General features: G+C 58.6%; 1 protein-coding gene across 3 annotated transcripts in view; it reads left to right on the top strand.

Annotated features, from left to right (window-relative positions):
* The window catches only part of PLEKHM1 (pleckstrin homology and RUN domain containing M1), a 48,172-nt gene extending 34,342 nt beyond the window's left edge, over window positions 1-13,830 (top strand). Inside the window, exons 9-13 of one of the 3 annotated variants that reach the window (XM_045984144.1) lie at window positions 2,539-2,732; window positions 7,449-7,512; window positions 8,052-8,209; window positions 12,621-12,730; window positions 13,705-13,830. In XM_045984144.1, coding sequence (XP_045840100.1) covers window positions 2,539-2,732; window positions 7,449-7,512; window positions 8,052-8,209; window positions 12,621-12,730; window positions 13,705-13,733 — 555 coding nt within the window. In that variant the 3' untranslated portion in view covers window positions 13,734-13,830. Of the gene's footprint in view, window positions 1-2,538; window positions 2,733-7,448; window positions 7,513-8,051; window positions 8,210-8,977; window positions 11,131-12,620; window positions 12,731-13,704 lie in introns of those variants that run through there. The other 2 variants (XM_045984145.1, XM_045984146.1) reach the window with 2 other exon arrangements.
* The last annotated feature ends 765 nt before the right edge of the window (window positions 13,831-14,595 follow it).

Raw genomic sequence — 14,595 nt, 5'->3', positions numbered from 1 at the left:
CTCTGCTCCCCGCAACCCCCAAGTGTCAGCCTTCTCTCTGGATCTGTTTACATACGTTTGAAAGTTGGGATTGTCCTGGACTTGGACTGCTTTATAACCTACTTTGTTCACTGAGTATCACTTAGTCTTGGGTCCTTTTTTATGTTCACCAAATGCTTTTGAGTTAGATGTATTCCAGGATCTTTCACATTCCCCTTCTCCACCTGAGCTTACCCACTTACCTAGCTGTGCTACCATTAGCCAATTATTTGACTTCAGTTTCCTCGTCTGTGAAGAGGGATTCATAAGTGTGTACCTCCGGGTTGTGTAAGGGCTAACAGGGATGGCCCTGCCGTGTCTTAGGGCCCTGCGTTAGTGCCCTTCGTTCCTCCTGAGGCCTGTCACACCTTCAGACCCTAATTCACTTGGTCAGGCCCTGCCTCAAGGAGTACAAACTTGGCTTTACCCCAGAGGCACAGATTGCTGCTTAAGACAGACACAGAAGCACAAAGGAGAAGTTACTTACTTCTCTCAGAACCCAGGCCTGCTGGCCACGGATGTGTCATCAGAGCCCAGGAAACGCGTGTGACTCTCAGATTCTGTGTGACCCCAGCCTCCACTTTGCTGGGGACCGGAACCCCAGGATATTAGCTTCACTGTCCCCGACTCCTGCCCCCAGTGGTAAGTATCTCACTAACTACATGTAGAATATTAAACCTCAGAACCACCACAAATGCAAATAATTCCTTGGCCATAAAACACACGCACTATTTACAACATCTGGTCCCTTGTTAAGCCATCTTCTTAATCATTGCTGTAATTCTTGTGCCACTTCCTTTTCCCAGCTAGAAAATGACAGTACTTTTCTTGGTATATCTGCCATCAGGAAATATCCAGCTCTCACTCTCAAAGATCCCTGGCCTGGGAAAAGACAGGAACATTTGAAATAGAAAGTGGCTGGCTCATGGGTTAGGGGCCTCCTTGTTCACTGTTGCCTCTGGCTGATCCACTTAGGGAAGGGCTAACTGGCACTTGGCAGGATGTCATCCCCAGGGACTGGGGCTTCTTTCTTGCCTGTCTCTTGCAAGCCCACAGGCCAGAAACAGTCCCGGGGGAGCAGGAAGCTCCTGCCAGTGGGTCTGTGGTGCTTGGCAGCTCTCAGCACACATTCCAGTGTGTGATTTCATCTGAGCCTCGCCCAAGGCCTCAAGCTGAGTGGTGGGAAGGGCTGGGCCAGGGATAGAGATGAGCTGTCAGAGGAGATTCCCCAGGTCTTTGCTGCCCAGCTGCCCCCTGGCCGGGGGGGCTGGTACTTCAGGGCTCTGGGAAATGCGAAAAGGAGCTGTCCATTGCGGGGGAGGCGAGAGATGGTGGTGGAGCTGGATGACAGGAAGCCAGAGGCTCCTAACCCTCCAGTGTGACCATTTCCCAAGGGTTCTGTTATGTCCCCCATGCTTCAGGGGACCGTGGGGCCACACAGGCACTCAGAGTCAGAAGGCATCTCCCATTCCTAAGGATATGCTACGTTTTTTTATCTCAACTCAAAATAATCCCATAAGGGAGGTAATTTTGTTTTCCCCATTTTACAGACAAGGAAACTGAGTCACAGAGGTTTAATATTAGAAGGTCACACTGCTAGGAAGTGGTAGAGCCAGGATTCAAATTCAGTTCTGACTTGAAAGCCTGACTCCTAACCACCGCACAGTAGCTGATCGTGGAGAACGTCTCAGCTCCTCCACCCTTGTCACAGTGAGGAAGACCCTGAGGCGGGGAGGGGCTTCTCGTTAGTGAGGCAGCCAAGTGTGCAGAGACTGCGCTCAGTTTAGGCCTGGGCTCCACTTTCTGCAGGTAGATTAGATAAGCCACTTCAGCTCCTGGAAGCCTCAGTTTCTTCATCTATAAAATGGGGATGATGACACTTTCCCCGTTAGTGTGTCATAAGCATGAGGAAAGGATGTGGCTGAGACCCACAGCCCACTGTCTCGCACATAGTAGGTGCTCAGTAAGTGGCTTTGGCATGAGGGTCAGGGCTGAGGGAGGGACCTGCAACACCCTGTGAGCTGGGAGAGGCCGGGACTGACGCCTCACCTCCCCATAGGGCCTCCGGGGGACCCTGGTTGGCGCTGCTGGCAAGAGCTGGGGGGCTCGGGAAACATCGTTAAGCTGTGTCTGATCTCTGGCTTCCTGTGGCTGGAGCCTGACTCAGACAGTCACCTGGTTCCTGAGGCGGCCCTGGGGGACTGCCTGTTTCCGTTAAGCAGGAAAATGGGGGCTGGGAAGACAGGAAAGAGTGGGAAGGGTCTGTGGGCCCAGGGGGAGAAGGGCGCAGCGGGTGCCGTGGAGGGGAACTGGGTTTGGGTCTTAAGTTACTGGATTCCCATATTGACTTTTATGAGCATTGGACCTAGGCCAGGTCACTTCACCCCTGGGCCTCAGTTCCCTCATCTGTAGAATGGAGACAGTGCCCTTGGAGTTGGGTGGGCGGTGAGCGGGTTGGTAAGACGGTGCCTGTCCCAGAGGCGCTCACCAGATGGCCGTGCTGTCCTGTCCCCGCTGCAGATCTGCCGGCAGGCCTTGCGCTTTCTGACGCAGATCCGGGCCCAGCCCCTCATCAACCTGCAGCTGGTGAACGCCTCGCTGTACGAGCACGTGGAGCAGATGCGTCTCGTCCGAAGCTGCCGGGAGCAGCTGAAGCTGCTGGGGGATTACCTGGGCCTGTGCCGAAGCGGGGCCCTGAAGGAGCTGAGCAAGAGGTGAGCGGCCTGGACACACACCGGCCCGCCGACACACACCGGTCCGCCGACACACTCAGCCGCAGCCGGCGCCCGCGCCTCTTGGGAGGGAGGCCAGGGCTGGGCAGAAACCAGCTTCCCACTAGGTTGGGGAAACAACCACATGCTTTGAGAGCGGCTTTTATTTGTTCGTGTATTCGTTTCATTCAACAAATATTTACTGAGAACATTCTGAGAGCCCAGGTTTGCGGACCTGTTAAGAGGATTGGAGGAGGGCAGAGCAGGGAAGACTTCCTGGAGGAATTGACAAACAAGGTGAGGCTGAAGAATGAGTAGGAGTTCAGCAAGGAGAGACTCAGGAGAGAGTGATCCAGACAGAGCAGAGTGTGCACAGGCCATGAACGAAGTCCCCCTTGATGAAAAGAGCAGAGAGAACTTGGGTGGGAGCTGCCAGGAGGCAAGGGGGAAGTGTGAGAAGGCTGGGAGACAAGGGCCCTGTTGCCCTGGCCCCTCCCTCCGCAGTCCTCCCCCCCTGGCTGCTTTGCTGCTGTCCAGCACAGCATCCCTCCCAAACTCCTCAGAAGAGGGCAAGATTAAGGTGGGACTCTCAGGATGCCCTTTAAAAAGCTTCTCAGCCCCTGGAGCCTGGGGGCCTCCTCAGGGTCAGGAGGGGATGCTGTGCGGCAGCATGAACTTAGGGTCTGTCTGGGCCCCTTATAAACGCCTCCTGGCACAGTCCGTAGCCTTGGGGCTGGCTCTCCTTGGGCCCTCAGGAGGGCAGACCCCAGGTGGAGGAGCAGGTGCCTTCTGTCCAGTGGGGCTTCATGGCTGGGCGTCTGGGGACTTGCAGCAGCTCAGCAGCCCCTCCACATTTGCCCCTGCCCCCAGCTGCTCCTCCCCATAGGCCTGGCACAGAGGCTAGCCCTCTGCTGGGCTGCAGTTCTAGGCTCCTGGCTCTTGTTCTCCCGGGGCCATTGCTGCGTGGCTATGTGGGGCCCGGGCAGTGCCCAATACAGGCTACCCAGGACCCTCAGGAGGGGGCTGCAGGGTGCTCTGTCTGAGACATGGGGGAGAGGCAGGCTCCCAGAGCAGCCAGCTGGGCCCTAGTCGGGCAGCCACCATGAGGGACCCTAGCAGGCTGCTTCCTGGGGAGGTCTTGCCTGTCATGGTCATCTGCTGGGCACCTGGGTCTCCCCTCACTGCCCTCCTTTCTGAGATTCTAGGACTCAGGGCTCCAGAGAGTCTCTGTCCAGCCCCCACTCCCGACCAGGGTGGTGAGATCTCGCTGTCGTCACTCTCCAGTCAGAGGGCTCTCCTGCGGACCTGAGCTGACTTGGTGCCTGCAGGGTGGGTCCTGGGTGCTGGCCTCACTTGCCTGGCCCTGGCCTGCTCCGATCAGTCGGTCTTCGACCTTGCTGACCTGTCCGGGCTGACCTTTGGGGCAACCCTGCCTCTTTCTCCCTGATCCTGCCTTTCCCATCCTTGGGTAGCTGCACCAGAAACCTACTGTGCAGCCTACCAGCCTTTGAGAGAGCAAGGCGAGGCCAGTGGACATCCCATTTTGAAAGCAGCATGGGGCAAGTGGAAAAGCTCGGGAGCAGCCTCTGCCCGGCCTCAGACTTGCTGTGCGACTCAGAGAGGTCGGTTCACTTGTCTGAGCCTCAGCTTTCTTGTCTACCAAATGGGCCAGTCATCTCTGTGCTCATGCGGCCTTCCAGAGTTGTGGTGAGGGCCCCATGAGGGGCTCAGAGTCTGGAGAAAGACACAGATGGCCCTGGGTCAGCATGATTTGTGCCGTGAGGGAAAGCTCCCGACCCAGGCTTGTCAGGGCGAGAGGGCCAAGAAAGCTCCTAGAGGAGATGGTGTCTGAGCTGAGGGTTTGCAGCATTTTCTTATCTTCTTAAAAAAAAAAAAAAGTGTTTCTTTTTTATAGAGATAATCAGTATTCAGACAGCATAAAAGAATCAGGCAGAAAGTTCTGATCACCCTTCCCCGCCACTATCAGTACTGTTAGAACTTGCTTCTAGAATTCTGTCCTTACCCATGCACATAGTGAACTGGGATTTTGCAAAAGAACAAGGAAAAGGAAGAAGGGAGGGCCCAGCTTCTCTGGCTCAAGGGGACCTGTCATGTGGAAGGGGACGGGAGTGTGGTTCGCCAGGACTCTTGAGGGGTTCCGTGCAGCTGGATCGTGGGGGTGGACACCAGACCTCAAAGGTCCTAAGTGCCACACTAAAGTTGTTTATCCTGCGAGCAGCAGGGAGCGCTTTGCAAGGTTTTGAGCTGGGACTCAACATTCTTCAGGGTTTAAAAAAGGCCAGTTTAGGGGGTGCCCTCCTGGCTCAGTCGGTAGAGCATGCAACTCTTGAACTTGGTATTGTGAGTTCGAGTCCCACATTGTGTGTAGAGATTACTTAAACATAAGATATACAAAGAGAGAAGAAAGTGAGCAAGAAAGTGAAAAGCCCAATTGGGCGGGAGTGGGGCACCAAGGCTGGTTTAGTAATTAGGGAAGTTAATTAGGGACGTGAGGAGGCCTGGCCTGAGTCGGCCAGAATGGAGGCTAAGGACCAGAAAGGTTGAGAAGGAGGTCCAGGCCTTGAGTGTGAGTGGTGAAGTCAGGGAGGAGTTCGCCATTGCTAGTGGCATTCCTCTGGCTGGGCCCTCTGAGGGAAAGGGCATCCTCAGACAGACCTGGACATGTCTCCAGGGGCCAGAGAAGCCCCAGAGCACCCTCTCAATCCCTGGAAAGGAGCCATTTTAGAAACGCCCTGGAGGGGTGGTCAGAGAAGGGACCTGAGTTCAAAGGAGTCACACAGCCTGGGCCTGGAACCCAGACGTAGCAGCCCTGCCTATGCCGTTTCCTGCCCCATCACTGGCTGCAGGGGTGAAGGGGCAGCCTCGCCTCTGTCTTCCACTGTCTTCCAGAATGCCCTACATTCCTCAGGCCCCTTCCCCTGGGCAGTCATCCTCACACAGAAGAGGACAGAGAGGGGTCTCGGGATTGTGACGGGGAGAACAGGGTCCCGCAGCGGCCCTAGGGTGTGGATTTCTCTCCTGATGGCAGGATGAGAAGCAGCATCTCACCCCAGAGCCCATGCTCTTGTCCCCTCCAGCTTGGACTGAGTGCGATGAGAAAAGCACCTGCAAACCCTCACTGAGTACATGACAGGACCAGGGGAAGTGGCTCACAAGGAGGGTCTTGGGCCTGGCCGCTCTGCGGGGCTTCCATGACTGGGGGCAGAGGGCAGATGACAGAGATGGCTCTCCATCCAGATCAGCCTCACCCTTCCTGCCAGTTCAGGGACAGCCTGTGTGCCCCCCGCCCCCTGTGTTTTCCTGGTGATAAATGGTAGCTTCCTGTTCCCAGAAAGCTGGAAGTTTACTGGGGAAACCAGCATGGTGAGCTGAGCAGCCAGTCGTCAGTGTCCTCACCCATCATGGCACCGTGGCCTGCCGGGCTGCTTGGTGGGGCTGGTCATCTCCGCCCCAGACTGGGTTTCCACAGACCACAACTGAGGCCTTGGGGTGGGGCATGGCTGAGCCCCCGTTCCAGATGCACCGGGGCCTCCTTAGGCTTGGAGCATTCTCCCCAACCCCAGTACCCACACTGGCCAGGCCGCCCAGGTGTCATCCCGGGGGGATTTCTGCAGGTGTTTCCTCTCTATCCCTCAGGACAGAACCTCTTGGATCTCTGCCCTTGCCGAGGTGGAGAGTAGACTCGCCCTTGGCCTCTGTCTCCCCCGTGCCCCACCCCTCAGTGAAATGGGATGTGCCGAACTTAGGCCATCTCTGTGCCTCTCACATAGCACCGAAACTGGATTCTTGACTGTCCCTCAGCTAGCCCAGGGGCTACAGGAGAGCAGAGGCCACAAGCGCTGTCCTTGGTATGTGATGGTGGCAGTAATGACAAAAGCTAACACCTCTGGGCTTCACTGGGTGGGTAAGGGTGCGGGCTCCAGAGCCAGACTCCTGCGTTCAGACTTCCGCTCTGCCACTCACTAGCTGTGTGACTGCAGGCAAGCTGTTTAACCTCTCTGGGCCTCTGTTCCCTCTTCTTCTCAAAGTGGGGATTATAAGTGTACCGACCTTAAGGGGTGGCAGAATGAGTCAGTGGCTAAAGCTCTGAGCCCAGTTCCTGGTACAGATGTTAGCTTTGGTCATTGTCCTCCTCGTTGGTTAATTTTTTTGTAGATGCTTTATTTTTTATACCTTTAAATTTTTTTGCAATTTTTTTCAGCTTTGTTGAGGTGTAATTGACCACATTGCGAGGAATTTACAGTAGACACCATGATGAGTTGATGCACGTTTGTACACCATGAAAGGGCTCCTCCCTCTGCTTCATCCACACATCACATCCATCCCTCACTTCTTGCGTAGAGACTTTTGGTGAGAGCATTTGAGCTCTACCTCTCAGCAGTTTTCAAGTGTACAGTGCCGTGTTGTCAGCTACGGGTGGTAATTATCCATTGTTTACCGTGTGCTGGGCGCTGTGCCCATTTAATCCTCAGAACAGCTCCATTTCTCAGGTGAGGAAGCTTGAGGTGCAGAGAGGCTGAGTCATTTGCCCCAGGTCACCTGGAAGACCAGGTCCCCACCCCAGGCGGCTCAGCTGGCTCTTAGGGACCGCCCCGCCAGGCGTTCATACCCGGGTAGCCGCTGAAGGAATGAAAGCAAACAGAGGTTGGCCTGGATCGTGGAAAACCTTCTAAGGAGCCCCTTGTGTTTTATTTGAAGGCTCAACCACAGGAATTACCTCTTGGAGTCGCCCCACAAGTATAGTGTCGCTGACCTCCAGCAGGTGAGAATGCCTCCTCGACCCCCACACTTCTGTGGAGGGACCTCATTCCTGGAGAAATCAGAAATGGGGACGCAAGAGGGGGGCTGCAGCTTCTCAGCCCCTCAGACTGCGTGTCTCACTGTCACGTGCTTCCCGGGCAGTGACCGAGCGCCAGCCCCTGCGGTGAGCAGGCAGCCCACAGAACCCGGGCCACACGAGCTCCTCGGACCCTTCCCTGCTGCGGGGCTCATCCCCAGCGGGAGGGCAGGTCCCAGGGCTGAGAGCCGGGGACATTCCTTTCCTTGAGGGAGGGCACTGTGGATTTGGGTCTCGTCTGCCAACCCGGTTATCCCCAGTGACCTCTTCGTCTGGGAGCTGGACAGCCTCCTCGTTCAGCCTGATCCAGGGAGCCTTTCTTGCCCAAGCGGGGAGAGACTTCTTTGGGGGTAGGAGTCCTTCAGGTAGAGTGTTAGGAGTGGCCACAGGCCACATTTTCTGGACGGCCTCAGCCTCAGCACAGCTGCCTAAAAGGCCTGGCGGCCCGCACTTGCCCTCCACAGATCGCAGATGGGGTGTACACAGGCTTCCTCAACGCCCTCATCGGATTCGCCTCCCAGCACGTCTACCACTGCGACCTGTGCACGCAGCGCGGCTTCATCTGCCAGATCTGCCACCACCGGGACATCATCTTCCCCTTCGAGTTCGACACCACAGTCAGGTATGCGGGACACCCGGCCGGCTGCCCACCCTGCCCACAGCCGGCCCTGGCATTCCAAGGGGGGCAGGAACCCAGAAGACGGAACCACGGGCTGAGGAGGTCGTCTAGAGCAGCCGAAGCCCAGGCCAGTCACGGCCAGCTTTGGGCCAGCTTGGGGGACAAGAGAGCCCTCCGAGGACCCCTCCCTAGACCAAGGAAGCTATCTGTCTCCCTAGAGAAGAGGCAGCTTGCTGAGTCTTTGAGTGGGGGCCTCAGTTTTGTCATCTACAAATGAGTTGAGAAGGGACTGAATGAGCAACTGCCCTAGAAGGTGGGCACAGGCCACACAAAGTGGGCACCCAGTAGGGGCCCCCCACCTGGTTCCCTCCTGCAGTGATGGTGGTTCTTACCCGGTTAGCACTCATTATCAGGAGCCCCTAAATGGAAAAATTCAGCCGCCAAACCTCCATTCCAGCCCAGGTGGGAGTGGAAAACTGAGCAGGCGGGAGCATTCATTCGTTTTCAGTAGGTGTCTCATGGCCTAGATTCAGCCCCTGGGCTCCGTTTTTCAAACGGCAGGGTGTTCTCAGCACAGGCAAGGATCATGTCGCGAGTCCCCAGCAGCACCGGTAGGAAGTGCGGCAGAAGGGAGCGTGCCTGTGGCGTGGCGCAGGGTCGGCGGCCCAAGGTTCTGTTCAGAGGTGGGGAGGCAGCACACGGGCCTTGGGTTGTGGGTGGCACTGGGCCTCCCCACGGGCTCCGGTCAGAAGGCTGGCTGCTGTCCCCCAGGTGCAGCGAGTGCAAGACCGTCTTCCACCAGAGCTGCGAGGCCGTGGTGAGGAAGGGCTGCCCCCGCTGTGCCCGCAGGCGCAAGTACCAGGAGCAGAGCGCACTCACCTAAGCCAGCGTGCTGTCCCCACCCAGGACCACCAGGCAGGGACACCCCGCTCAGCTCAGCCCTCTCAGCTGGGTTTGTCATCAGCCTGGATCCCCTCAAGGTGTCACAGCTGTCTCCCCTGTCAGGAAGACTCAGATGTGACCAGAGCACGAGCCTACCCGGTGAAGCCCTCGATGATGTCCCCCACTCCCTCTCCCATCTGCTCCAAGAGGTGGGGACACCATCAGATGCCCCCTCATCCCAGGGGAAGTGGGGAAGGGAGCTTTGCACTAATCAGGCCCCCAGCTCGCCTCACAGACGTGACATCTCCATGAGGGCTGTTCAAACACTGTGGACGTGAGATTTGGGCGCATTCTTGATTCCACATTCCTGATTAAAAGGTCTAGTTTTTTAAGACAGGTTTTTTTTTTTCCCTTCATATTTCAACAGAAAATATTTTTTTATTCTTGACCCTACACAAGTCACCCAAGAAATCCAGGCACGCTCACATGGAGCAAACGTGTGGGAACATTCGGCCACAGGCAGGCGGGTGGCGGGCAGGCCACCAGGGGGCCTGAGCCTGTCAGCCAGACTGGGCGCCTTTCCCTCCGCGCCAAACTGCCCGGGGGCTGGCGGGATCGGTCCTGGTGACCGCCTTCTTCCTCTCCCTCGCCTCCCTTCAGCCTGCCCTGTCCTCCTCCCCTGAAAACCCTGTCACCTTTTTCCGGGTCAGAGCCCCCGGCTCCCCTATAGCTGGGGTCTCGGTCCGGCGGGAGAAGGGAGTGACTCGGAACCAGCACTGTCAGCACTTTGGGCCTCCCTTGGGCCAGGCCAGGCTCATGTTCCCTCCCCCTCAGCCCCTTGTCCTCCTCGCCTACCGCAGACATCCAGCCCCATGGCTGCCGGAGACGTGCTGTCAGGGGGACGGCCCTCCCCCAGAGAGGGCAGTGACCCCGGGCCAGGGCCAGCCTCGGGCATCATGACTGCCAGGCTCCGCACTGTGGAGTGGTGACCCCCCCACCCTGTCCTTCCACGAAGAGTGCCAGGCCTGCTGCCAGGATGGACGGGGACACATGGGAGCGGCCACCTTGTGGAAGGATGCCCAGCCTCAGTTTACAAAGCCATGGCTTCCCAAAGCCTTGCTGGACTGGCCCAGGAGGGGCGCTGCCAGTACTGGAAAAGGTCACTGGAGGGCGATTGCCTTTTCAGGGGGTCTTGGGGTAGAGTGGGAGCCTGGAATTGTTTTCAAAATGACATTGAAACCCTGTGGTTCGGGGCAATTTCTCTGCTGCCTTCTCCCATTTCTTCTGGACCCACAGCCCCCCACCTCCCACCGGGGTCCTCTGGCCGTCCTGTCTGCTCTCAGCTTGGATGGGGGCCTCCGGTGGAGACTGCCAGTCACTATTAAGAGATGAATCTACTCCCACCTCTCCCTTGGGGTGATTCGGCTGCTGAGTCACCTACCCAGCCCGGGGTAACTTGTGCAATAGAACAGAGGAGGTGGTGGGCAGCAGGGGAGGGGAGGGCTGCCACACGGCTTCTCTGTCCCCGTCATGGAAGATGGTGCACGCCTATGCCCAGCACACCAAAGATTTCTAAATGGGAAAGTGGGTCCTTATCTTTGTCCCGCACCCCCACAGCCAGCATTAATGCTCCCCCACAAACCCAGCCCGAGAAGAGCCGCAGGTGCCCCAGTCCCCAGGTGGACAGGGGCTGGCCGGGGATGGACAGTGCGGCCGGGGGCCACCCTGGAGGGCTCACTTGGGTTGGGTGGACAGGCTACCTCCTGTCCACAGCCGCCTCCCAGGGACTAGTAGCATTAGAACAGACCCCCTGCCCAGTACCAGAAAGCTGCTGCTTCAGATGAGTTGGCTTTTACCCTCTCACCCTCATTGGAAAGCTGACAAGAACTTCAGTGGTGCCCACACTATTTTTTAAATGCCATTTTATGCAATAAACTGTTTCTAGTGAGGGGCACTGGCCCTGGACAGTGCTTTGCAATGTGTGGAAGGAACTGCTGCGGTGTGATTTTTGAATGATTTTGCAGTAAACCTGATTTTTCTCACCTCTGGTCTCGCTTCTGAATCCTGACGCTGCCATCGGTTGGGGGAGGCCACCAGCCATCCTGTCGTCCTCGGATGGGGCCCCACTCTGTGCCTGTTAGCATGGAAGGCCTGGAGAGGGGTGGTTGGGGTAGACATCGAGCAGGGGGCTTGCGCGCCAGGCATGGGCATGCCAGGGAGGAGAGGCCGCAGTGTTCGGTCTCTCCCTTCCCAACTAGGAGTCAGATGAAGGGCTGTGGAGGGATAGCATTTCAGGCCCCTGGTGCGGAGGTTTCCTCACACACACTCATATGTAACAACTGAAGCTGATCCCTGGGATCCCTCCATAAGGACTTCCTCCCTGTGCCTGTCAAAGCACAGACCCCTGGCCCCGGAACATGAGAGATGTCGCGACTGTTCCCCACTGGGTTTTCCAAAGCAAGTGAGGGGGCTCAGGGAAGAAAGGCTCTTTGTGCAGGGCCGGAATCAGGGTGCATGGTTTTAGGGCTCCATGTGGGCTTTAGTTGGCTGCTCCCTTGCCCTGAAGTTCCAGGAGGGGAAGGCCACCACTGGCCACGGCAAGGACAGAGGAGGGAAACAGACTCGTTCCCTGAAGCAGCTCGCAGGAAAGTGGGATTGAAACATCAGGATTTGCAGTTCCTTGTCCTTGAAGGAGTTTCAACCCCTGGGAGGGGGGAGGGGCCCCTCTTCTGCGCATCCCCTGAGCACCAGCTTCCTTCAGGGCCTCAAGTCCCTCCAGGGTCAGTAGGGGGTGGGCTCTGAGAAGACCAAAGGACTTGGGTTTGCGGCCTGGGGATAGGGCCACGGGACCTGGGTGCTCCCAGCCTTTTTTCTCCATCCTCAGCAAGATGCCTCTGAGAACATTCATTTCTCCCTTCCCCGCTTCTGCCTAAAGGAAAATGTGGAGTTTGGAGACCTCAACCCAACACCGAAGGGAAGGGCACTCATCTTAAAATAAAAATGTTAACAATGAATGTGTGTTCTTACAATAATAATGTGGTAACACTACACTGTGTTTAGTGCAACTCATGCTCATTCAGTCTTACCAACCATCCTGCGAAGGAGGTGCCCCTGTCCCGTCTACAGGAGAGAAAATGGAAGTGCTAAGGGCAGGCTGCTCTGGGCTTACCCTGCGGACAGCCTGCAGGGTGGCCCTCTTCCAGAGGGCGATCCGGGCAGCTGGGGGATGGAATCGCACAGTGGGAGGGAAATCTGGCCAGAAGTAGTCGAGGAGACTCCCCCCCACCCCACATGCCACCATCCCAGCCCTCCTGCTTCCACCTCCCAGGAGACAGCCAGGTGTGGCCCATGATGCCTGGAGGTGCAGGGGGGGAGGGCGGCGTCTGACTCTCAGGGCGCTGGCCCGGCCCAGAGGGGACAGGAAGCCAGGACACCGGGGATTGTCTCTAGCAGCCGCAGCCCTGCCTCAGCCCGGGAGGAAGTTCTGCCGGGCGCTCTCCGCTGGTGCCTCCCTCGCTGTATTGTTGAACAGGAAACCGGGCTGCGCGGGAGCTGGGCGGTGGAGGAGGGAGCGGCGGACGCCGAAACCAAGCGCGCCTGCCCGGACAAGTGGAGGCGAAGCCAGTGAGTGGACACCCCGAGGTGCCGAGGCCGGGCTGGGCTGGGAGTTGGGTGGGCGGGGGCCGGGGCGAGGGTACGGTGCCGCAGGTGGCGGGTCCTCTCTCCCGGGAGAGCCGCGCGCCTGCTCTCCTTCACCCGGCGCTGGGGTGGGAGCTGCGCGCACCCGGGAGCAGGGCCGCGCGGGTCGGATCCCCAGCGAGCAGCAGAGATGTGAAAAGCTGCCCTCCGTCCGGGGACGGGAGGGGCCCAGGTGCAGGCCCCCGGCTCCCACCCAGGTGTTGACGGCGCTGTGGTTCGCGTCGCCCGGGCAGTGGATCCAAAGCACCTCCTGGCGACCGGTCGGCCCCCGAGTTCCACGGATCTTCCCGCTCCCCTTATCCCTCCGCTTCTTTACGCTCCCCCCGAGTTGGGGAAGGAGACATGTCCCGGGTCCCCTCCCCACCCAGCCCGAGACTCTGCGCTCGGGTAGGCATCCCTGCGGTGGGAACTCCGCTCCGAGTTTTTCCAGGCCCCGCCAAGCTGCGCCCGGAAAGGGCCTGGGGAGGGCGGAGATGGGTCCGAAGCGAGTAGCGCCTGCAGTCGGGCTGCAGAGGGCTGGTGGTGGATGATTCAGGGTGCAAATGGCTTCGCTAAGTATGGGAACCAGGGAGAGACAACGACGGGGATCGAGCAGTCCCAAAGCAGCGCGCCCGCGGGAAGTAGAGGTTCGAGGACAGCAAATTCCGCGGCGGGGCTGGGGAGGAGGCGGGAGGGGCCGCAGGGGTGGGACCCTACCCACCTTGGGCTCCGCTCGCGGCCCGGCAGCACCCCTTCAGTCGCAGCCCTTCCAGCCGCCGCCCCTCCCTTCTGCCTTCACTTGCTCTGGGCCCTGCTTCCACCGAACCGGCCCAGACACACTCTTTCAGGCTCCCACTCGCCCCTCCCAGATACAGCCGCGTTGGGGATGGGGGGCAGCCCTCCTGAGCATCCCTCTCCCTCTTTGCTCCCCTTGCCAGCTCCTGCTCCCCGAGGTCTCCTGGCCTAGCCCTTGGAAGCCCCGCCCAAGGAGATGGCGGGGGCCTAACCTGCATCCATCTGCTGGCTCCGCCCGTCCAGCTCATGGGCCCGCAAAGACCTGACTCGCCGACGTGAGTGAGCCGCGGGGGCCCCGGGGAAGGTGACCAAGGGGTATCCTCCCAGGGGTCTGTTGATCTAGCTCCGGGCAGCTCACGCACCACACCCAGGACCCAGTGTGCACCCCTTTCCCCATCAAGGAAAGCTTAGGAAAGTAGTGGAGGAGCGCAGGGAGCCTCCCGCCAGACCCTGTTCCTTGGGTTCCTCAGCCTCAGCAAGCAACCGACTCCCAGCTGCTCCCGGGACACCTTTATTGGGCAGGAGATGGGGTCAGTGCAGAGGCTTGGAGCGACCAGCCCCTTAGGGAAGGAGCCTCTGATTCATCTCTTTGATGGGGAGACACAGGCAGGTTTACAGTTAGGCTCTGACCCCCAAGCCCGCGGCACTAAGAGCCAGGCGAAGCTGGCATGCAGAGGATCGGGGTGCCACGATCACTCCAGGAGAGCTCGGGGGAGGATACCGCGTGGGTAGTCATTGTCAAAGTGCATTCTCTAGGGGCCACTCTCGTGGGGCAATGCGGCAATGCGGAGATCCCAGGGCAGGTAGGCAGGCCGCGGGGGCAGAGCCTCCCTCTCTCAAGAGGTGGAGGTGGGAGCTGGAGAACTGGGGGCGGTGCGGGCCGATCTGGGCGGGCCAGGCTCCGGGTTCATGTCCGCGGCAAAGCCGCTGGGTAAGGAAGGAGAAACCGAGAGAACCGGTTCCCCGGCCTTGGCAGTCCCGGTCCCTTATGCCAAGGCCCTCGGACTAGGAGACACTCCCCCCGGTAGAGCGGC

The sequence above is a fragment of the Meles meles genome, chromosome 18 (genome assembly GCF_922984935.1).
Source record: "Meles meles chromosome 18, mMelMel3.1 paternal haplotype, whole genome shotgun sequence".
Taxonomy (NCBI): domain Eukaryota; kingdom Metazoa; phylum Chordata; class Mammalia; order Carnivora; family Mustelidae; genus Meles; species Meles meles.
This window is presented reverse-complemented; position numbering and strand designations above follow the sequence as displayed.